The sequence below is a fragment of the Mus musculus genome, chromosome 4 (assembly GCF_000001635.26).
Source record: "Mus musculus strain C57BL/6J chromosome 4, GRCm38.p6 C57BL/6J".
Classification (NCBI taxonomy): domain Eukaryota; kingdom Metazoa; phylum Chordata; class Mammalia; order Rodentia; family Muridae; genus Mus; species Mus musculus.
The window spans coordinates 15,994,894-16,018,432 of record NC_000070.6 but is presented as its reverse complement, the minus strand read 5'-3'; the positions used below and the strand labels follow the sequence as shown (position 1 = coordinate 16,018,432).

General features: G+C 40.1%; 1 protein-coding gene across 5 annotated transcripts; it reads left to right on the top strand.

Moving 5' to 3' along the window:
* Positions 1-3,174: 3,174 nt before the first annotated feature.
* On the top strand, positions 3,175-22,079 carry Osgin2 (oxidative stress induced growth inhibitor family member 2). 5 transcript variants are annotated; one of them, XM_030253377.1, is made up of 6 exons: positions 3,175-4,917; positions 9,678-9,832; positions 11,940-12,076; positions 12,885-13,047; positions 16,412-16,503; positions 19,433-21,209. In XM_030253377.1, the coding sequence occupies exons 5-6, from the start codon at positions 16,415-16,417 to the stop codon at positions 20,463-20,465; spliced, it is 1,122 nt and encodes a 373-aa protein (XP_030109237.1). In that variant the 5' UTR covers positions 3,175-4,917; positions 9,678-9,832; positions 11,940-12,076; positions 12,885-13,047; positions 16,412-16,414; the 3' UTR covers positions 20,466-21,209. The 5 variants fall into 5 exon arrangements, with proteins under 5 accessions (XP_030109237.1, XP_006537791.1, NP_001342545.1 ...); XM_006537728.4 differs by having other exon boundaries at positions 3,175-4,939; positions 12,885-13,076; NM_001355616.1 differs by having other exon boundaries at positions 4,545-4,746; positions 19,433-22,079.
* Positions 22,080-23,539: the final 1,460 nt, after the last annotated feature.

The following is a 23,539-nucleotide window of genomic DNA, read 5'->3' as shown; positions in this document are numbered from 1 at the left end:
AAGCTCAAAGCTATTACCGGGAGCTTTCAAGGGTATACCTTCTAAGGCTCAGTTCTGTTGATGACAAGCCAACGCTAGTCTGATTCTCATTCCTTTTAAGAGCTTTTAGACTCTTGCTTCTTCTGCTCTTCTTAGCATATTCCACAAGGTACTTTCATGCACGTTTTTTTTTTCCTGCTTAGTATGCAGTTGGCTATCTGCACATGCAGACTTCCTTTTCTTCTTCTTCTTCTTCTTCTTCTTCTTCTTCTTCTTCTTCTTCTTCTTCTTCTTCTTCTTCTTCTTCTTCCTCTTCTCCTTCTGCCTCCTCCCTCCTCCTTCTCCTCCTCCCTCCTCCTCTTCTCCTCCTCTTCTTCTCCTCCTCCTTCCTCCTCCTCTTCCTCCTCCTCTTCTTCTTCTCCTCCTCCTCCCCCCTCTTCCTCCTCCTCCTTCTATATCTGGCATTAGTTATCTATACTGTGGGTTCTCCCTTCTACCCTTCAATACCCCTTTTCTACCCATTCAACCCCCTAACACCACATAGGGGAGGAAAAAAGACAGAGGGGAAAGAGAGAGATGTTACCATTAAAAAACTTCCTGCTGTTTAGGATTGTCAAGTTCCTTGCTGGGGACTGGATAGCTAATTTCTTGTTGTTTTTTCTTTGCGCATGACTACTTAATAAACTGAGAAACCGTGACCAACAGCAATCAACAGCAACCACCCAACAACCCACCACCACCAGCAGCAACCCCATTGAGGCTCTCACATTTATACACCATCTGAAAAGTCCCCAGAATCCAAACATCACATACTTGCAGAATATCTGTGGCTGACAATCATGCCCCTATTAGAGCAAGAGGCAAATCATAGTCCACTGCTGTGGACAATCTAAAGCAACCCCATATCTCACACATGGAATTAAAATGAAAACATATTCTTATAGTACTTCTGTGTTTTTCAAAGAAACCAAAATTCTCACAACTCCTTTATCCTCTTCCTTCTGTTTTGTCTGTTGTTTTTCAAGGCAGGGACTCTCTATATAGTCCTGGAACTCCCTGTATAGACCAGGCTGGCCTTGAACTCTGAGACCTGCCTGCCTCTGCCTCCCGAGTGCTGGGATTAAAGGTGTGCTCCACCACCCCCTGCTACTCCTACTCTTTCTTATTATGCATTTCTTCCAACATCTTCTATTCTCATTTTCTAAAATTTATTTTAAAAATTTTGTCACATGAGGTGCCTCAATTTTTGTTTTTTCTCTAATCTTATAATACTGCAAATGATGCCCACATATTGAGTTTATAAGCTATAAAACATGTAAGACATGTAAAACATGTCTCTTCTAAATTGGCTCATTCCTTCCATTTCGTTCAAGACACAGCCAACTTTAGCCCTGTTGAGTTAACTTGGGTGTTACCTGTGTAGTTTACCACAAGCCAAATTCTGCTATGTAACACTGAACAAAGAAACAAAGTTCTGACCTCCTAAACCAACTTTGTAGCAGAGAAAACAAAAAACACATTAAAATCCTGCATGTCAGACATAGCTGTAGCCTGAGTGCAGGTGCAGCTTTCTAAGTAGGCACACAGCTTTCTGTTCAGACAGCGATGGAATCTTACTGTGTGGCTTGGTAGTTTTTCTGAATCTCACCCCTCATTAGGCTTCTTTTGCTCTCTTATTCTAACCCTTATAAAATATGATGTATGAAGTTATTTTGATCTTTTTCTGTAAATTCTCTGCAGCTGAACTGGATTGTTGTACTATTAACAAAAACTTTAAAAGGTTTACTTAAGAGGGAAGCCTCTTTGTTAGATTTCTGTCCCTTAAACAAACCTGAAGTTTTGTTCACCTGAAGTCTTTTTTTTTCAAATTTTTATTAGATATTTTCTTCATTTACATTTCAAATGCTATTCTGAAAGTTCCCTATACCCTCCCCTCGCCCTGCTCCCCTACCCACCCACTCCCACTTCTTGGCCCTGGCGTTCCCCTGTACTGGGGCATATAAAGTTTGCAAGACCAAGGGACCTCTCTTCCCAATGACAGCCGACTAGGCCATCTTCTGCTACATATGCAGCTAGAGACACGAGCTCTGGGGATACTGGCTAGTTCATATTCACCTGAAGTCTTTAATAGAGCTTCCACCCCCAGTTTTGTATGTGATCATTGAAGTGACCACACAGTACTTCCTGTCTAGGGCCAAAACTGAAGAGAATTTTAGCTTCATCAGAGATAGGCACAGCTGCTTATGGAACCAAAAGAGCAATGATCTTGATGATTAAAAAATCTGAAAGGGTTTCTACCTTCAAACTATAAAATAATACCATTTCTAGACTCTCCTCTGGAATGTTCTGAGTATTATATGACCAAATTATTGGCTTTTATAGCATGATCATTACTAGGTTTGCCCAGATGATATAAAATGCAACTGTTTGTTTTGAATGATTAAAAAACTTGTTTGTAGAAAATGGGAAAATACACTATCTTGGCTCAGGCTGCTGTACTGCCAGACTACAGATCAGAAAGCTTAAACACTAGGAATTTGTTTTCTTACAGCTCTGACACATTCAAACCATTAGGGGCTGGAGAGAGAGCTCAACTATTAAGAACATAATTGCTTTGCAGAAAGCCAGAGTTGGGTTCCAGGAACAGAGACTGGGGAGCTCCCAACTGCCTCTAACTTCTGTTCCAGGATTCTTCTATAACCTCTGTGGTTTCTGTATGTATCTGCACTCACACACTCATTTCTGCCCCATAACCTCTGTGGTTTCTGTATGTATCTGCACTCATGTACTCATTTCTGCCCCTCACACCCGGTACACGAGAGACCAAAAATAATTGTTCAAAATACATTAAATACAAACCAATGTAAATTTGAAATCTGGTGTTTTTGTTCTGCAACCATTGAAAAAACAATATAAATGAAAAAATTCCCTACAAATTAAAACAAAGACCTAATGGGAAAAGATGTATAAAGGGATAGTGGTATAAATATTAGAAAAAGCATAGTCTTATACATCACATTGCAAAAAACCACAGCTTTCCTCTTAGACAGAATAAGAAGACATTATTCTGGAGCCATTTTTAGTGGCTATAGGCCAGGAACAATTTTAACTACCCCAAATTCCATGTTCCAACTGGAAGCAGTTCTGTGAAGTTTCACAGAACAAGAAATCAAGGTAAGTGTAAAATCCATTGTTATAGTTTATTAAAGCACGCCAGAGAGACAGGTACAGCAAGATGAGGGAAGTGTTACTATAGTCTCAGGGTGTTATCTTATTGCATTCTTAGCTTTTGGTTGGTGGAAGCTAGTGGCCTGTTTAGTCAATAGATTCCAAAAAGTTTTTAATCTTCTAGTCACAAGACGTTAGTTCACACATAGAGTTGGACAAATAGCTAGTGTTCTGCAGTGCTAGATCTAGCCTAGATAAGGTAATTAGCCTCTGGATGGACCTGCAGCAATCCAAGCTTCCCACTATAATGCAGTTCTAGTCAATGTCTCGGCAGACGCAGCTTCTTCTTCCCTTTCTCCTTCACAACTGTTAACACATTAAACGTAAAATGAGCTCATACTGCCATTATTTTCAAAGAGGAGAAAAACAATTTTTAAAATCCGGTGAATACACCTTTTAGATATGGAATCCTGGAGGCACGCTGAGTTCTTTCTTTTTGAGACAGGGTCTCTCTACAAAGTCCTGGCTGTCCTATGTAGATCAAACTAGACTTGAACTCATGGAGATCCACCTGCCTCTGCTTTCCCAGGGCTGAAATTAAGGCATGGGCCAATGTTCTGCCAGGATGAGTTCTTTTAAAAAATGCAGACTCCAACCAACATTCTTAAAGAGAATTTCTTTTAAAGACATAAACATACAAGTGTTTTAACTGCTCCCCTCCGCCCCCCAATAACGGAGATGGGTGAAGGCGTTGTCGGAGCAGATTAATTAATTAATTAAGGTGATTAATCGCTCTGACAGTGTCCACCCTCACCTTTTAACTTTGGATAAATACCAAGTTGGATGCACTCCCTGTGCTGACTCAAAGACACCTGGAGAGACTCAAAACATCTTTTCTGGCCCAGCCCCTTTCCCCACTAGTCTCTGCATGGCTGAGTGAGGCCTTGCCCAGTCCGGGGAATGGTGGAGCGGCGCTCTTTAAGAAGGGAGGCTGAACATGGCCAGGGGGAGCGCCAGGCGAGCGGCCGGAGCACCTAAGGTTTGTGGGAGTCTTTGGGTGGCCGCGATGCGGGGGCCGAGGCCAGATGCACCCGAGACAGTGCGAGGACGTGAGCTCAGGTAGGTTCTCGCGGCCGGACTTCCCTGAGACCCGCAGGCCTGAGGTAGAAGCCTCCCCTCTTCTGCTCCGCAATCCCAAGAGCGGGCACCGAGAACGCACCCCGAGCCCCGAGCCTAGGCCTCGTGAGGACCCGGACCGCAGCGCCGCGGCCCTGCGCATCCCTCTCCGTGGACCCGCCCCTCGCCGCGACTCCACCAATCGGCGGCCTCGTCCACGCGCCGCACCTGGTGGGCGGAGCCGCGCGTCGCCGTCGCAGCGCCCGGTCCCGCCCCCAGCGCGGCGCTCATCACTCGCTGCGCCGCCCTGCCGCCGGCGGGGAGGAGCGGAAGCCGCTGGCCGGGGACAGACTCCCGCGCCTGTGAGCCGCGGTGCAGGCAGAGCGCGCGCCGGGACCAGCCCGCGGTCGGCCCTCCCGGAGGACGGCAGCCGCTCTCCATGCCTGTGTGGTGCTGCCGCTGCTCCCTGGCCGGTCATTTCAGGTGACTTTCCCCCCGGGATGGGTCGGAGCTGGCTCTGCAGCGTGTGCTCCTCGGCCGCCGCCCGCTGGGCCGGCGCTGCTCGGAGCTCCGTGGACCCCGCTCTTTTCTTGTCCCCTCTTCTTGTTCCTGGACCGCGCGGGTCACAGGACGGCGAGAGTGGCTAGGCCGGCGGTGAGTCGGTTACATGTAAATGGTAAATTTGAAAATCTGTGAAGAGCCTCCTTTGAATTTTTGATCTTTTAAAAATCTAATAACATAAGTTACTGGCTTGAAGGGAAGTGGAGAAGAATGTGTCATGTAGTGACAGTGGGTCGTGACTTACTAAGGTATGAGTGATGTAAAGCCATGTTAGAATGGAGAAATTTAGGAAGTGGCAGTTTTATACTCAAATTATGATGAAAGTTTCTTACGGTGAGAAAAACAATAGTTTCAAAGATGAATGAACGTATGTTCTAGATTCAGAACAATTGACCAACACTTCGGGGAATTACAGAATAAGATCAAAAGTACAAGAAACTGGATGGGATGAAATGTTACGTTTAGTAAGGACTCTGGGAACTGGCTTTACATGTGTGAATGTTACAGAATAAACTGATAAAGACTTGTTTAATAGAGGCTCATAGAATTTAGGTGAAACATTAACTTGGGTGGAAAGGATATTAATATCATTTCTAAAAATACTAACATTGCTTTCTTTACTAATGTGAGCCACAAGTCACAGTATTTGTGACTGTCATCAATACAAATCACAGAGCTTATTTTATGTGATATAGATAAATGTCGTGTGTATTTAATAACCTTCACAGAAGAGGTTAAAAAAGAATGTGAGGTGCAGAGAAATCAGACTCCTGCTGTAATAGCAACGACCTAGGTCTGCCCAACCTCCTGAGTTTGTAAGGAGACTTTAAATTCTAGATCTAGAAAAGTTTTATGCCAAAGACTGCTGGATTCTATGTTCTAGACAGATTGTTGTGTATGTACACATCGTCCACTTTGAGTATTGTAAAAAGCAGGCTGGAGTGAAAATTTGAAGCCTCTTGGGGAGCTACATTTCTTTTAGAAAATAACCCTCTGAAAGTCTCCTGACACCTTTGGGGTACTGTTGAGCGGTAAGGGGAGAGCTTGGAATTCTTACTCTGAGGCTATGTGGTAAATACCATCCATCCTCTTATCTCTGTGCAGAGAAATTTAGGGGAGGGAGTGAAAAGTGTTTGCTACAGTTTAGTGTTGGGAGAGAAGAAACCGTGTTTGCTACATTATTATAGTTAAATGTATCATTAGAGACCTTTTAAGAGTCAAGCTATAAGAAGTACTGCTTCCTTGTCTTCCCCCATTCATTCAGCAGCCTCAAGTAGCATCCATGTGTGAGTGCATCTCCATAAATGTTGGCCAGGCTGATGTCCAGATGGGAAATGCCTACTGGCAGCTCTACTGCTAGGAAAATGGCATCTAACCTGATGGCCACATGCCAAGTGACATGATCATTGGGGAAGAGATGACTCTTTGAGGATCTCCTTCAGTGAGACAGGCACTAGCAAGCATGTGCCCTGGGCAGTGATCGTAGACCTGGAATGCATAGCTATTGATGAATTGCGCACTGGTACCTACTGCCAGCTTTTCTACCCTGAGCAGCTCAGCTCATCACAGGCAAGGAAGATGCTGCCTATAACTGTGCCCCTGGCAACTACACCATTGGCAAGGATATCATTAACCTTGTCTTGACAGGACTCTCAAACTGGCTGACCAGTGTACAGAGCTTCAGGGTTTCTCCTTTTTCCATGGCTTTGGCAGGGGATCAGGCTGTGAATTCATCTCCCTGCTGATGGAGTGGCTCTCTATTGGTTATGAAAAGAAGTTGAAGCTGGAGTTCTACATTACTCAACCCCCCAAAGTTTCCACTGCTGTAGTTGAGCCCTACAATTCCATCCTCACCATCCATACCACCCTGGATGGAGCACTCTGATTGTACCTTCGTGGTAGATAATGGGGCCATCTGTGACATCTGTTATAGAAATCTCAACATTGAACACCCAATTTACACTAACTTAAATAGGATGATAGGTCAGACTGTCTTCTGTCACTGCTTCCCTCAGATTTGATGGGACCTTGAATGTTGACCTGACAGAATCCCAGACCAATCTTGTGCCCTGTCCTAGAATCTACGTCCTCTGGCCACTATGCTCCTGCCATTTTTGCTTAGAAAGCCTACTACGAGGAACTTTATAGCAGAGATGACCAATGTCTGCTTTTAGTCAGCCAACTAGATAGTGATCCGTTGGCGTCGTAAATACATGGCCTACTGTACGGCAGAGATGTGGCTCCCAAAGATGTCAGTGCTGCCATTACCATTAAGACCAAGTGTACCATCCAGTTTGTGGACTTGTGCCCCACTCACTTTTAAGATTGGCATTAGTTACCAGCCTCCCACAGTGTATCTGGCCAACAGAGCTGTGTGTATGCTTAGCAACACCACAACCATTGCTGAGGCCTGGGCTTGCCTAGATCACAAGTTTGATCTTGCGAATGCAGAGCATGCCTTCATGTAGTGTTATGTTGGTGAGGGCATGGAGGAGGGGGAGTTCTCAGAGGCCCATGGGGATATGGCTGCCCTAGAGAAGGATTATGAGGAAATTGGTGTGGATTCTGTTGAGGAGAGAGGGTGAGGAAGAAGCTGAATACTAAATTAAATTTCACAAAGGTGCAACTTTTACAAGGAAGTTTATTCTGCTTCAACTCAGAACGTTGTAGTCTGGGCATACAGTTACTGACTTTAAACATGAATAATTTGTCATAGATACAAGCTGTCCATTTCACTGATGGGCTTTAAATAAAATATTCCATCTTAAAAACAAAGCAAAACAAAACAAATAGAAATCTAATAGTACTAGTTGCTATTAAGGCAGATTTTTGGTTTTGTTTTGTTTTAAGAGCTAGGAAAGGTTGGTGTCTCTTAACAACTTTGTACTATTCTGTGGTAGTGTATTGTATACTTAATGTAACTTTGTACTGTCCTAGGGTAGAGCATTAGATAGTGTAGTGTTGTACTATCCTGGGTAGTGTATTGTATGGTCAATGTAACTTTGTACTATCCTGGGTAGTGTATTTGGTACTTAGTGTAACTTTGTACTAGCTGGGGTAGTGTATTAAGTTCTCTAAATGAACAGAACTGATGGAATGGTTATTAAAGGAATGTAGTAGATTGGCTTACATGGTCCAGGTAGTTCAACAAAGGCTGCTTCAGGCTGGATAAGTGGCGAATCTGATAGTTGTTTAGTCCATAGACTATGGAGCTGGATATCTCAGCACTCCCAGGCTGGGACTGGATTCCTGAAAGATTCTGGAGAGCTGCTGCTGCTGTCTATGGTGAACACCCTGAAGGGGCTGGTTCTTTTATTTCATTTTATTTTATTTTTAAAGATTCATTTATTTATTATATGAAAGTACACTGTAGCTGTCTTCAGACACCCCAGAAGAGGGCATCTGATCTCATTATGGATGATTGTGAGCCATCATGTGGTTTCTGGGATTTGAACTTGGGACCTTTGGAAGAGCAGTCAGTGCTCTTAACCGCTGAGCCATCTCTCCAGCCGGAAGAAGCTGGTTCTAAGATCAGTGAAGGAATGTTTCGGCAACAGGATAGTACAGGAACTTGCCAGCAAAATGAAGACAAACAGACTAGAAAGCAAATTTCCTTTCATGTTCTTTTATCAGGCCTTCTAGTAGAAGGTGTGGCCCACAATTAAGATACGTTTTCATGCTTCAAATAATCTGATCTAGAAAATTCCTGAGACTAAGTCACATTGACAATAGAAATGAGCTATCAAAGGCAGGTTGGAGCCTCTCTCTCAAGGTTCCATTTATCAGCCCTCTGGGATAAACAATTTCGCCTTAGTCCTGTGAAATAACATCTGTCATTTAGAAAGCCCTAATAAACACAGCTAATATGTATGGTATTAACCCTTCCAGACATTGAAATTGTTGATGAGAGATGAAAGGTAATTTGAGGATTCTGTTTTGAAGTAATCTAAAAACAACAGCATTGAGTTCAGAGGCTACTACAGCTTTTGACTGAATGACGGGATACTGAAACTAGTTTCTAGAGATGCAGTTGGTAAATAAGGATTAGAAGTCAACATTAAGGTCTTATTTCTTTTATCCAAAAAGACCAGTGTTTGTGCTCTCTGTGTCCTTAAAATATCTGACACTATATATGACTAGATCTCTGTGTAAATTTTTTTTTTCCTGAACACAGTTTCTCTGTGTAGCCCAGGCTGTCCTAGAACTCACTCTGTGGTACACCAGGCTCACTTCAAACTCAGAGATCCACCTGTCTCTGCCTCCTGACTGCTGGGATTAAAGATGTGCATCATCAGCTCCTGGCTGAGGAAAAAAAAAGTAGAGAGGAAACAAGTTCTTCTCAGGCATCCCAAAAGAATTACAAAATCTCATCTGTAATTGTCTTTGAAGAAGCTATGTGTTGGTGTGCGTGTGCGCACGGACGCTCAATGCACTTAGAAACTATCCACCTATATTTTCTAGATGAAATCACTCTTTTTTTTTTTTTCCCCCGAGACAAGGTTTCTCTTACTGACCTTAAGCTTGCTAAGCAGACTGGACTGGCTGGCTATTGAGCCCCAGGGAGTGGACATAGTGATCAGTCTATTTGTGTGGTTTCTGGTGACTGAACTCAGGTCCTGATGCAGGCAGGTACTCTACCAACTGAGCTACTTCCCTAGCCCGGTAAAAAGCTTACTCAGTAGTTAATGTGCTTTTAAGATATTAATATAAGATAAATAGCTACTTCAGACTTGTGGACTTACATGATATACAATCGAAAGCATTATGCAACTTATGGATATTTTATTGCCTACATACAATATAAGAATGAATTGGATTTTATAAAACCTATATTAACTTTTTTTTTTTTAAAGAAACTATAGTGACACTGAAACTGAAGGAGAGATTTTTAATTCTTTTGTGCAATATTTTGGTGACAATTTGGGGCCAAAAGTTAAAGGGATGCCATTAGTTGAAGAAACGTCTTTACTTGAAGATTCATCAGTGACTTTGCCTATGGTAATAATTGGTAAGTTATTATATTTTGTTTCTTTTTCTTTTTTCTTTTTAAAGATTTACTTATTTATTATAAGTATGCTATAGCTGTTTTCAGACACACCAGAAGAGGGCATCTGATCTCATTACAGGTGGTTGTGAGCCACCATGTGGTTGCTGGGATTTGAACTCAGGACCTTTGGAAGAGCAGTTAGTACTCTTAACCACTGAGCAAACTCTCCAGCCCCTGTATTTTGATTCTTAAAGCTAGTTACTGCTCTTATTGCTTCTGTAATCCTAAGGTTCTTCCATTCTATTGAAAAGGCTCCACTTATTAAAATAGTTTGAATGTTCCCAGCTCAAACGATTGGTATGTATCTAAGGTGATGTATATGTTACCTTGATCTTATCATTATTGTATATGTGCATTAAAATGCCACACTTTGCCTCACAAATATGTACAACTACTATGTGCTAATTAATAAGTATCTTAAAAGGACAAAAATAAAAGGAGATGCTTCTGTGAATGGAGGCAGGTAATAAAGGACAGAATTATAATGAAGTTTTAAGGTGTTAGATATGTAAAGTAACCATTCAGGTCTTTGGAGAAAGATTGGCTTATATGATTACAGAGTCAATTTGGGATGTAATAGCTTTTCCCTGAATTACTAATGATAGATATTAAGATGACCAGTATTATTAGAGTTCTGTGCAGGTCACTCTGTGTATATTATTATTGTTTTTGAACCCTATAGCTCTGTTGTATTGATTAGGCCCGTGTAGAAAGACTTAAAACTAAATGACAACTGTAAGTTAGTAACTTGAGCCATTTGACATTATAGTGTTTTGCAGTAAGATTTATAATTCCCTAAATTATAATAACCACTTGTATCGTTTGTATCACCTCAACAGATAGGATGTAAAGCTACTAAAATTCAACAATTGAGATTTTTAAAACTGTGGATAATTAGATTTATTTAACTACCTGCCATTTATATTTTCCATCTAATACTCAAGCTTGAGGAAGACAGGCAAGACCTGTCTTAAGACTGCATTGTGGTGGCTATTTGCCTTTCTAATTGCCTTTCTTGAATTGTTTTTTGGAATTGCATTAAGTTTACAAATCAGGTTAAGAACAACTAGCAATAATCTTTCATCTTCCTATGAAGATGGAGTGTCTTCCTATCTGTGGGCTTTTTAACATTTATTTCTGTAGTCAGAATTGCTCTTCTTCATGTAACTCATACACATTTTGTTAAAATTATGATAAAATAGTTCTTTGACATAAATGTAAGTGATAGTGTGGTTTTCATTTCAAATTTCACTTTCTTCATTGCTGCTCTAAGAAAGTAGCAGGCTTTTGCGTATTGCCATAACTGTGGCTCTGAGCTCTTGAGGGGTCAGTTCTTGGGATTTACTCGATGGATAATCACATCACTGGCAAACAGTGATTTCCCCTCCTTTCTCCAGTTGTGCACTTTCTATTTCATGCCTTCAGGCCGCCCATCATGGTGATGAGTAGGACTGTTATTAGGTTTTTGTTGTTTTTTAAACATGTTCTTCATCATGTTGAAGTTTTCCTCTTTCTACTTCTGTATGTTTTTAAATCATGGGTGGATGCTTGATTTATGCTGGGTTTTGTCAAATGGTTTTCCTTGCATTTGTGGATATAACCGTATGAATTGGTTTTAAAATATCTTTAAGGTTCTTTTTTACACATTTATTTTGTTTGCTTACTGATTTAATGTGTAGGTGTGTGTATGTGTATGCCACAGTACATGTGTGGAGGTCAGAGGACACTTTGTAAACTTGCTTCTCCTTCCAGTGTCAGTTGCAGAGATTTTACTCAGATTGCTAAGAACGGTGGCAAGTGTATTTACCTGTTGAGCTGTCTATCCTTCTATTGGCTAATTTTTGATTCCACATCAATTATAATAAAGAAGTAGCTTATGAAAATATGTATTTCTCAAGATCAGGTCACCCTAGACAGCTAGTTTGGAAGTCAGTAGCATAGAGTGGAAGCTTAGAAGGCAGAGGTCAGCTATGAGTGCTAGGTTTTAGTTGATGGGAGGAGGAGCAGAAAGGGGAAGCCAGCCAATAAGAACACCAACTTACATCACTTTGCTTTTTTAAAAAAATAGGAAATGGACCTTCAGGAATATGCCTTTCATATATGCTGTCAGGCTACAGACCGTATTTATCATCGGAAGCAATACATCCAAATACAATCTTACATAGTAAACTAGAAGAAGCAAGACATCTGTCCATTGTGGATCAGGTATTCTTTGTTACATGTTTTATAAAACATTTTAATGCTGAAACGATTAACTTTATTTATGTATTTCTTTGTTGTAAATCCTTCATCCTAAATAATGTATTTAGTTTTATAAATACATTGTGATGTCGTATTAAACTATATTGAAGTTTTGAGCAAAAATTTCTAGTTTCCTAGTGGAGCTTTAAACAATTTTATATGGCTTTGAGTGCATGTTGATATGAGAACATGAGTGTGCATGTGTGTAGGCTGCACGTTAACTTGAGTGTTGTTTCTCAGGAACTGTCCATGATGGTTTTTTAAATGAGGTTTCTCGTAGGTAGGCCTTAATCTCCCCTCGGCTAGGCTGCCTAGCCAGTGATCTGGAGAAGTCCTCCCATGTCCCCTCCACGTTGCTGTGATTATAGGCATGGCTTTTGAAATGTGGTTCTAGCGATGAGACTCGGGTCGTCATGCTTGTGAGGAAAGCAGGCTGCTGACTGAGCCGTCTATGCAGCCCTACTGGGAGGGCTTAGTGTGTGCTCTATGCTGAAATCCAGTTGGGAAGTTCTACTTTTTACAGCCCAGTTGACATTTGTATGCCAAAGGCATCTTCAACACCTATAAGGGTTTTTATTTAAAAAACAAAAAGCCTTTTTTTTAGATCCAAACTTTGCCTACATTTATTTTGCTGAGGAATATAGTATGTATGAACTCAAGGAAAATACATGTTCTCTAACTAGCTCTTAGAAGCTACTGAGTTGCCATGTCCTTCATCAACCTAGTTGTCTTGTTTTTTTTCTAACTCACATTTATTTTTCCTTTGCTTCAGGACTTAGAATACCTGTCTGAGGGTCTTGAGGGGCGATCGTCCAATCCAGTGGCAGTCCTTTTTGACACCCTTCTTCACCCAGATGCTGACTTCGGATATGAGTCTCCATCCATTCTGCACTGGAAATTGGAACAACATCATTATATCCCTCACTTAGTTCTTGGTAAGGGCCCGCCTGGTGGGGCATGGCATGTAAGTATATATTTGCATTTTAGTGTATATTAAGGGATTTATTACATATTGCTCTAATAAAACCAACTTGATTTTTGTTTTGTTTTGTTTTCAAGATAGGACTTCTCTACATAACCCTTGCTGTCCTAGATTTCACTTTATAGATCAGGCTGGCCTCAAACTCAGAGTTCCACCTGCCTCTGGTCCTAGGTTTGAGATTAAAGGCATATGCTACCATGTGGGCTTCCAGCTTGATTCTACTTTTTTTTTGGGGAGGGCGGAGGGGGGGACGATGACAAGGGGTTTTGCTTGTTTAGTTTTCAAGGCAGTGCTTCTCTGTATATTGACTGTGCAAGAAACTCATTTTGTAGACCAGTCTGGCCTTGATTTCAGAGTTCCATCTACCTTGCCTTAAGTGCTGGTACTAAAGGTGTGCACCAACATGAACATTTTATTTCTGTGTTTTGTTAAGCATACATTAACTATAGGTAGTTAAGGCAGATTTTTATTAATGTTGTAGTCTTTGAATAAGCATATCTATACTAACCTATACAAATTGTATAGAAAAAAAAGAGAACACTTTTCATAGTCAATAAAATTTCAATAATTTAAAGCTTAGAGAAGTCTCGCAGGGTATTTTGAAAATCAGTATCTTATTTCCATGTATTTTCTTTCTCTTTATTTAATAGATGTATTTGTATCTTTTCCCTGTGTATAAGTGTTGTGTGCATGTATGTCAGTGCACTGTGTGGATGCTTGGTGCCTACAGCAATTAGAAGAGGGCTACTTGAGATGCTCTGAACTGGTATTACTGATTGTTGTGAGCTGCCATGGAGGTGCTGGGAATCAAACCCTGCTCCTCTAGACGAGTCTGTGCTCTGAACCACTGAGCCATGTCTCCAGCCCGTATTTCCATGTATTTTTAAGATTTTAAAGAAAAAAAATATTGTAAATAAAAGGTTTAATTTGAACAAAAGACATGTCTCCCTGATTCAGAGCCTGTAAAGTCTACGTTTGAACTTCATTTAATGACTGTTTAGTGTCTGTAGCAGCAAAGAGACACATGACCAAGGCAATTCTATAAAAGAAAGCATTAATTGAGGGCTTGCTTACAGTTTCGGCGGTTTCCTACATTATTATCATGGTGAGGAGCGTGGTGGCATTCAGGGAGGCAGAGTGCAGAGGAAAAGCTGAGATCTACATCCATGCACAGGAGGCAGGAAGAGAGAGAGAGAGTGAGTGACAGTGGCCCAGCAAGGGCTTTAAAACCTCCAGCCTACTCTCAGCTACGTACCTCCCCCAAGGCCACATATCCCAATCCTTCCCAATAGTTAAAACCACTGCTGACTAAGGATGTGTATGAGCCTATGGGGCCATTCTCATTCACACTCACACAGTTTTCTTTCCTACACGTAACCGTTCGCCCTGTGCTGCTGCGCTTGCCCTGCAAACCTTGCTGTTTGCTGAAGATGCGATGAAATCTTCCAGCAGTGAACAGTATATGAAAATCTGCTTGTAGAGCTGCCTAGCAGGGAAACTTGTTTATGCTTAGTACACACACACACACACACACACACTAGTTTTTTAAAGTCCCGGCTGTTCTGGAACTCCCTCTGTAGACCCAGCTAGCCTTGATAGGTATATTTTTAATCTCCTAGGCTGGCCCTAAACTCCAAGTGTAACAAATACGACTTTTAACTTCTGCTCTTCCTACCTTTACCTCCCAGATGTTGGAATTTCAGATGTGTCCCACTATGCCTAATTCATGAGGCCCTAGGGACAAAGCTCTGCATGCTAAGCAAGTATGCTGTCAACCAGACTAGAGCCCCAATCCCTTCAGAGATTGTGTGTATGTGCGTGTATACAAGCAAGTGTTGTGATGTGTGGTGTGTGTGTGTGTGTAAGAGTAAGCATCTGTGTCTCAAGAACACTATTATTCACCATATATCACATCCTTAGGATAAAACTATCATCATCGCAGACTCACAGTATTGCCTAAGGCTTGGGGATGCAAATACAATCTGATTCAGTGGAAGATTCTAAAGGCTTGGAGATAGTCTAAGAAGCTGTGGGAGACTTGACATTTTTAGAAATGTGCAACCTTGGAGTAGCCCAGACTTACAGAGTACATCATTTCTTACCCAGGGTTTAGTTTCTTTGAATTCCTGAATGAAACTGATGATGTTGTTTGATATTAATCTGTCACATCGGTTTTTATTTTGCCTGGAATAGTTTCCCTTCCTAATGACACACTCCTCAAAACCCACTTGCATCTTTGAAGAAGTACCATTTCACATACACTTGGACAATACTTGTGTCACATCTACCCCTTTCTGAATACTGCTGTCCCAGTGACAGCATGCTTAATAGATCACATGGTCAAGGCAAGACTGGCATATATGACACCACGTGTTAAAAAATGGCATAGGTAAATGTACTCATTTCTTACTCAGAGATGCATGGGACCCTGCCTGAAAAGTCTTGTCAGTGAGTGAATGAAAACTACTATAATGTACCCGTTCTCAGTGCTGGGCTGTGTAGAACAGGGCAAGCTGTGACAACAGGGGCCTTGTCTAGAGCGCTGCTGAGATTGCTGGGGATGACGTAGGCCCTGGCACTTAGCTCTTCTCTCTGTTTTGAGGGAAGCAGGAGTAGCTTGAGGGGCTTATTTCCTTGACGGTAACATTAACCCCAATGCTGAGTCTGTTTCTCAGGCAACCACTGCTTATTTTCTATTTTTAGAAAGTGATTATGTTGTATTTAGCCTAGTCCAGATTTCAGAATTATAATTGATAGAGAAAAGCTGTTTTCCAATTTTTAAAAAATCTGTAAGGAAAAAAAAAAAAAAACCGAAACAGCAAAAAAGCCACCATATTGAAAAAAACCCAAAATTTTGGAAATTAGTGAACATTTTTCTTTTCTTTAAGAAATAAAAATGCTGATGTGTTCGTTAACATGTAGATCTTAATTATAGATCAGAGGCCAAAACTAGTGCTGTGATTTGTCTCAAACATGTATAACTGTTAGTCATTTCAGACGGTGAAATACATGAAAGTTTTATTAGTATAGAATTTCAGAGGAAATACACTGCAAATGAGAGAACGGCAGATGCTTGTATTTCTGAAGATGGGGTAACTCACTTAGTAGGTAGGATTACCTCTGGGTGCATCTATTTTCCTGTTGTGTGATTGTTATTCTTTATACCTGAAACCAAAATCCATAGTTTATATACCACTGTTTCTCTTGGACTCTTGTGAACATGTTTTATATAATCCAAATCTGTATATAAGTAAGATGTGCTTGCTTTCAAAAGGTAATACTGCTTCATTGTGCTTTTTTCAACTGTTTTAAACTAGAATATGGAAGGTTCTATGTTGACAATCAGCTTTGGAAATTGGATGGAGCTTCCTGGACTTCAATTTAAAGACTGGATATCTAGCAAACGAAGGTAAAGATCTATCTCTATTAAAGTTCTTGGACGTATGAAAAAGGGACTGTTGAGAAATGTTCACAGTATCTGCGAATCCTGTATTACACAAATAGAAATACACTTGCTAAATAAAACTCATGTGAAGCAGTGATTATGAGCTAGTTTCCATGTAGGATGCTATAAAGCTGTGTGTACATAAAGGACTGTTTGTAGGGCCTTCCTGTTTATATTAACTTATTAAACAGGATTTATATTTAATATTAAATTAGTTACTTTCTCATCTACCTATGCATTATTTCCCAAATGTGTCAGTTTTTCAATGAGGTTGTGACTTTATTTACTTATACTATGTATACTAAGTGTATATATGCCTAAGAAGGTTGGTTGATTGTTTGTTTGTTTGTTTGTTTGTTTGGTTTTGTTTGATTTGGGTTGGTTTAGTTTTGGCTTTTTTTTTTTTTTTTTTTTTTTTTGACAGAGACTCTTTACATAGCCTTGGCAGCTCTAGAACTCACTGTGAAGATCAGGCTGGCCTTGAACTCACAGAGATCTGTCTGCCTCTGCCAGGATTAAATCTGCTGGAATTAAAGGTGCATACCACCACACCCAACACAGTGGTTATTTTTGAAGGGTAATAATACACTTATTATGATTTGTCACTTAGAATGATAAACTAAAACATGGGCTTGCTACCATGGACATGAAGGTCAATATTTAATTATTAGTACCTTAAGTAGGACTGAGTAATTTCTCATTGGAAGAATACAGGTCTTATTTTGGGGGAAGGTATATAAAGTTCAAAAGGAGAAATGTAAAAATCCCTATCATTTTCAGGTTCATGTACAAACCAGATTTGAATAACTAATACAGAGAATCTAATTTTACCACTAATGGCAGTATGTCAAAGCAGGAACTTAATCTTTGTTAGAATAGAGATGGAGTTTGTGTAATTGACATCATGCTAGGTAGCAACCATGCTTAATCCATAGAAGTTTCCCTTAATTTTAAAAGATTTAAGAACATCAGTCTTAGATCTAGATCATCCTGGTGGTGTGCACAGTTAATCCCAGCATTTAGGAGATAGAGGCAGGCAGGTGGAGCTCTGACGATTCATTTATTTCTATTTTATGTGCATTGGTGTTTTATCTACCTATGTCGGTGTGAGGGTGTCCTCCTGGAACTAGAGTTATGGACAGTTGTGAACTGTCATGTAATGCAGAGTCTTCTGGACTCTGAGCATCAGTACTCCACTGCTAAGCCATTTCTTCAGCCCCAAATCTTCCTTCCTTCTGTCTTACTCTTTCTTATTCTCGTTCCTTTTTTCTCTTCTCTTTTCTTCTCTTTTCTTCTCTTTTCTTCTCTTTTCTTCTCTTTTCTTCTCTTCTCTTCTCTTCTCTTCTCTTCTCTTCTCTTCTCTTCTCTTCTCTTCTCTTCTCTTCTCTCCCTTCTCTTTCTTTCTTTCTTTCTTTCTTTCTTTCTTTCTTTCTTTCTTTCTTTCTTTCTTTCTTTCTTTCTTTCTTTCTTATATTTTGTTTTGTTTTGTTTTGTTTTGTTTTGTTTGTTTTTGAGACAGAGTTTCTCTGTAGTCCTAGCTGACTTGGAACTTACTCTGTACACCAGGCTGGCCTTGAACTCACAGAGCTCTGCCTGCCTCTGCCTCCTGAGTGCTAGGATTAAGGTGTACACTAGCACCACCGTGCACTTGCTGCTTTTACAGAGGACCCAGGTTCAGTTCCCCACACATGGTGGGTGGCTCACGACCACCCATTATTCCAGTCACAGGGAATGCAAAACCCTTCTCAGATGCTCATTTGCATCAGACCTGTGTGTGCTACACATAGATCCACCAGGAGAAAGACTCATACATGTATAATAAGTAAGTGCAACCAAAAGCTAAATCTTGAAACATGAAGAGGTGGAAGATTAAAGTTGCACAATCCGTCACATTGCTTGAGTTCATTTGGTAAGCAAGCAAAATAGTTCAGCATATTCTTGGATTTGTTAAAGGGAAAGGTTTTCCTTGTTTTTTTTTTTTTGTTTTTTGTTTTGTTTTTTTTTTTACTAAAAAGAAGCATAGATCTTTTTAAGTTAACCAGAGGATTAAGGATGATATGTGCCTTAAGTGTTGATTGTTGAGTCACATGTCCAGCCCCTGAATAGTAATCTGTTAATGATGTCATTTAAGTCATTAGTTGTAAGAGAAAATAGTTGTCTGATTTTCAAATGTCTACATTTTAACCCATTTATTAATTGAAAATTTATCAAGCAGCCCCCTAATCACATGTTTTTGATCCCCTAAAGAGTTTTGTTTCTTCTCATTTATACATTCATACATGATTTTATGAACTTATACTCATTTAAAATCTAGCAGCTATAAATGAGAGAAAACATTTGTTCTTTTCAGATTGGTCAAATTCACTTAATATGGTTCTCTCTGGCACATCCATTTTCCTGTTGCATGACTTTACTCATGTCTGGGGAGGGAGAGCCAGTGTTTTTCTACGCTGTGTTTTCTTTCCCTGGACACTGAACTTGGTTCCAGAGCTTGGCTGTTGAGTAGTGCTGTAGTAAGTATTGCTGTGCCAGTGTCTGTGTTATGTTGACTTGAGACCCTTTGGGTAAATACCCATGCATAGTAAAACGGTATCATAGAAGAGCTGGTGTTCAGGTTTTGAGGACTCTCCACACAGATCTGCGATGTGACAAGACCAGTTTGAATTCTTTACAGCAATGCTCCCCTTTACCCACATCCTTAGTAGCATTTGTTATGTGCTTTGCTAATGACTGCCAGTCTGATTAGGATAAGAAAGCATAAAAATAATTTTTATAAAACATGAGGATAATTTTTAACTAACACAATTGTGGAAAAACCTAAGATATAAAAGCCTACCAGATGAAAAAGTAATGAAGTACTTCTCATAGGGTATTTTTCCTTTTCATATTACAGGAACTTAAAGGGGGACCGTGTCATGCCGGAGGAAATAGCTCGCTACTACAAGCACTACGTAAAGGTCATGGGCCTTCAGAAGAATTTTCGAGAGAATACTTACATAACCTCTGTATCAAGACTCTATAGAGACCAAGGTGATAACGGTAGTCAAGACAGAGATATTTCCACAAAGCATTTACAGAACCAGAAGTCAAAATTTATCAAGAGAAACTGGGAAATCAGAGGCTATCAGCGAATAGCAGGTGGTTCTCATGTTCCCTTTTGCCTCTTTGCTGAGAATGTAGCTCTTGCAACTGGAACTTTGGATTCTCCTGCCCATCTGGAAGTTGAAGGGGAAGAGTTTCCGTTTGTGTTTCATTCGATGCCTGAGTTTGGAGCTGCTATAAACAAAGGAAAGCTGTGTGGCAGAGTGGACCCAGTGCTGATTGTAGGTTCCGGCCTTACTGCCGCTGATGCAGTGCTCTGTGCCTATAACAATAATATCCCTGTGATCCACGTGTTTCGCAGACGAGTAACTGATCCAAGCTTAATTTTCAAACAGCTTCCCAAAAAGCTGTATCCTGAGTACCACAAAGTCTACCATATGATGTGTAGTCAGTCCTACTCTGCAGACTCAGGTCCTCTGTCTGATTATACCAGCTTTCCTGAGCACCGTGTGCTTTCCTTTAAGGCAGACATGAAATGCATTCTTCAAAGTGTCTCTGGATTGAAGAAAATATTTAAGCTGTCTGCAGCTGTAATCTTGATAGGTTCTCATCCTAACCTATCTTTTCTAAAGGAACAAGGGTGTTACCTAGGCCGTAACTCAAGCCAGCCAATAACATGCAAGGGTAACCCTGTGGAGGTTGATGCATACACCTATGAATGTGTTAAAGAAGCCAATCTTTTTGCTTTGGGCCCTTTGGTTGGAGATAATTTCGTTCGATTCTTAAAGGGAGGGGCATTGGGTGTTACTCGCTGTTTGGCTACAAGACAGAAGAAAAAGCAGCATTTGTTTGTTCAAAGAGGAGGAGGAGATGGGGTAGCTTAAAGTTCACAAGGAATTTAAATGGACACTTTACTATTAAAGAGTTTTTTAACAGTGGTTTGCAGTGTATTGGCTTGAATTAACTGGGAGAGCCTCCAGCTGTCACTCTTCAAGTTAGCAAAGCTTGGTATCCCAAGTTGTATTCAAGTGTGTCAAAGGTGTCACTCTCAGATAAACCCAAACACTGCCAACTTGGTATAATTTATGCTTTCATTTAACTAGAACATTCTTTTCTAACTTGGCATTTATAAAGCCAGTTATTCAGACAGAAATCATACTTAATTCATACTGGGTCACCTTACTGCTCGAGATGGTCCAAGGGACAAGAGCATAAGCTTCCTCTGTAGCTCATTAGGCATTTAGACTTAACTCCTCTTGCACAGATCTCCAAGGGTTATGCGTGTAGTCCCTGACGTTTGAAGTACACTCTCTAAATGAAAATGGGCTATAAATATGTTTGAGTAGGATAGGAGGAAGCATTTGCAACTCAGGTTTTATTTATTTTGAAACTATCAGTTATATAAACCTAATTTATTATCAAATATGATGGTCATTAAAAATATTTTTACAAGTTGAGATTTTGACAGATAGGTACTTGATATCTTTAACTTCTCATAATTTAATATTTCAATAATGCTGACATCCAAGAACCCACTAAGATACTTTTTAGAGATTTATTCTGTTTAGCCATCATAACAGCTAATGAATCTGATTTGTAATTCAATAAATTGTGGATGGAACTACTTACCCTTGTGTGAACACTGAGTTAATTTCTATTAATGAAACATGATTTGGGGCACGGTTACTGTTTGGGTATTGGCAGAATTATTAAAGGTTAATGTGGAAAATCAGATTGTGCCCTTTCCCATTCTCAAAGTGATTATTTTGAGATCTGTAACAGTGTTCATTCATAGGAAATGATACCATAGCCCACAGTGGTTATTAGATTTATCTCCTCTAATAGTCTCAATTGCATTTCCATAGAAACTGTGAAATGTGTTACTGCTAAACAAAGTCTTCCAGGGTTCTTGGGAAATTAAATTTTTCAAAGTTTTTTTCCCTTGGTGGTGCGGGTGGGGTGGGGTGGGGTGTATAATTTTATCTGGAATGCGCTCACTGAACTTCTGTTTGCAGTACCTTAAATGGACAACCTGCTGTTGAGTGTTGTGTTAGCTTAGATGCTGAGTGGTCATGGCTCACCGCCAGTGCTGTTTAGTCTGCTGATAGCTAGCACACCTCCTGGTTACTCCTGACAACCATTAACCGTTCTATACCTGTCACATCTACTTCTAGCCCTTTATAAAAATGTAACTACTCTCTGAGTGACTACACACCCTTTTAAAATGACACGTGTCTGACCATACTTGAGCAGTCTCCTCCTTGCCCGGGCTTGAGCTCTGGGTTGGACTGATGCTTTTCTTTAATGTCTCTTATAAATTGAAAATAGCAGTATCATTAATGTAATTTCTGGGGTAAAATAATGCTGGCTGGCATTCCTTTATATTTAAGGAGATTGTTTTATATTTCATTGCAGTTGTTGGGAAGGGGATGAACTTAATACATTTTAAGAATAAGATGCCATAGTCCTTAAATAAACCTGGTACACGAACCACTCTCAAACTCTAGCTTCTCCCAGCTCCTTCAGTACTGGTTGTCCAGTAGGGTACCACATTCAAGCATTAGCTCTCATGCACTATCCTCTTGCCAATTAATTCTGGGCCAAAAGTCCATTTACTTTTTAGTATTAGACTTCTTTTTCATGAACTAAGTACATCCTCTAGCATGTGAGCACCTCCTCCTTATGGTGAGGAAAGACCATACTTAAAATTGTTGAAAGAATCCTCAAAATTTCTGATGGGGATTAAAAACAAACAATAGAATAAATACACAAGGTCACCACAGCCAGGAGAAATGCCTTGTAACCCCTAATATGTACACAGGTAGTACTTTAGTATGAATGAACATGGGAATATTAGTATTGTGAAAAAGATTTAAGGTATGAATGTCTTAGTTATATTACTATTGCTATAAGGAAACATTGTGACCAAGGGAATTTACAGAAGCAAGGATGCATTTGGGTATTCCAGAGCAATGAGCCCATCACTATCATGGTGGGGAACATGACAGCAGGCAGGCAAGCAGGCGTGGCACTGACGCAGCAGCTGGGGGTGCACATCTTGATCCACAAACAGGAAGCAGAGAGAACTCGAAAGTGATGCATACTCTTAAAACATCAGTCATATGGTAAAACCACACCTAATTCTCCCAAACAGCCTCCAATTGGGGAACCAAATATTCAAATATCTAAGACTTGGGTCAGGTGGGGAAGAATCTCATTCAAACCACCATGATGGAGCAGTTAATAGGAAATGATGTAATCTTCTAAATTTATTTTCAAAAAGGAAGTTCTTTTAACTCCTTATTGTGAACTAGACTCAGATTGAAAACATGAGACTGCACTTAGCCTTTACATTGAAGGGGCGTAAACCTAATGAGATGTGTTTACATGAAAACGAAGGAAGTTTTACAAAAAGTATTTAAAATCTGACTGTTAAGAAGAAAACACTTAAAATCAAAATATGAATTAAAGCTCAAATAATAAGATAGTTGGTATACTTTTATAAGGCATTAAAAACAGTATACATTAAGTGTTGTTATTAAAGTGGGTTGTTACATATTTTAACATTAGCTAAAAACTGATAAAGCTACAAAACCAATTCAGGAGCTAAAATGAATAAGAAAAGGCTGAAAAGGTGAGGAAAAACTGAATAGCACACAGCTGTCAACAGCAATACAGACTGAGAGTTTCAGGTACTAATATTGGTCTTAAATGATCTATAGTGGCTAGAGCAAATTTGTCCCTGAGTATAAAAAAGCAAATAGTGAAAATCACTTAATTAATAGAAAATGAAGTGGCCTTCAAAATCTTAAGGCTTGACATGTTCCTAGCCAGCCAGACAAGAACAAAGCTCTAATAATGAGAATGGAAAAGGAGATAGCAGTATAACAGAAATGCAGAACTTAATATGAAAGCACAAGAGATGGATAAAATCCTTGAAAGAGACAAACTAACAAAG

Bases quoted from the DNA above. Each gene is read 5' to 3' on its own strand.
- Osgin2 (NM_145950.5), top strand. From the start codon at position 4,703: ATGCCTGTGTGGTGCTGCCGCTGCTCCCTGGCCGGTCATTTCAG. The intron at 4,747-9,677 runs GTGACTTTCCCC...TTTTTTTTAAAG, and splicing joins TCCCTGGCCGGTCATTTCAG to AAACTATAGTGACACTGAAA. The intron at 9,833-11,939 runs GTAAGTTATTAT...TTAAAAAAATAG, and splicing joins TTTGCCTATGGTAATAATTG to GAAATGGACCTTCAGGAATA.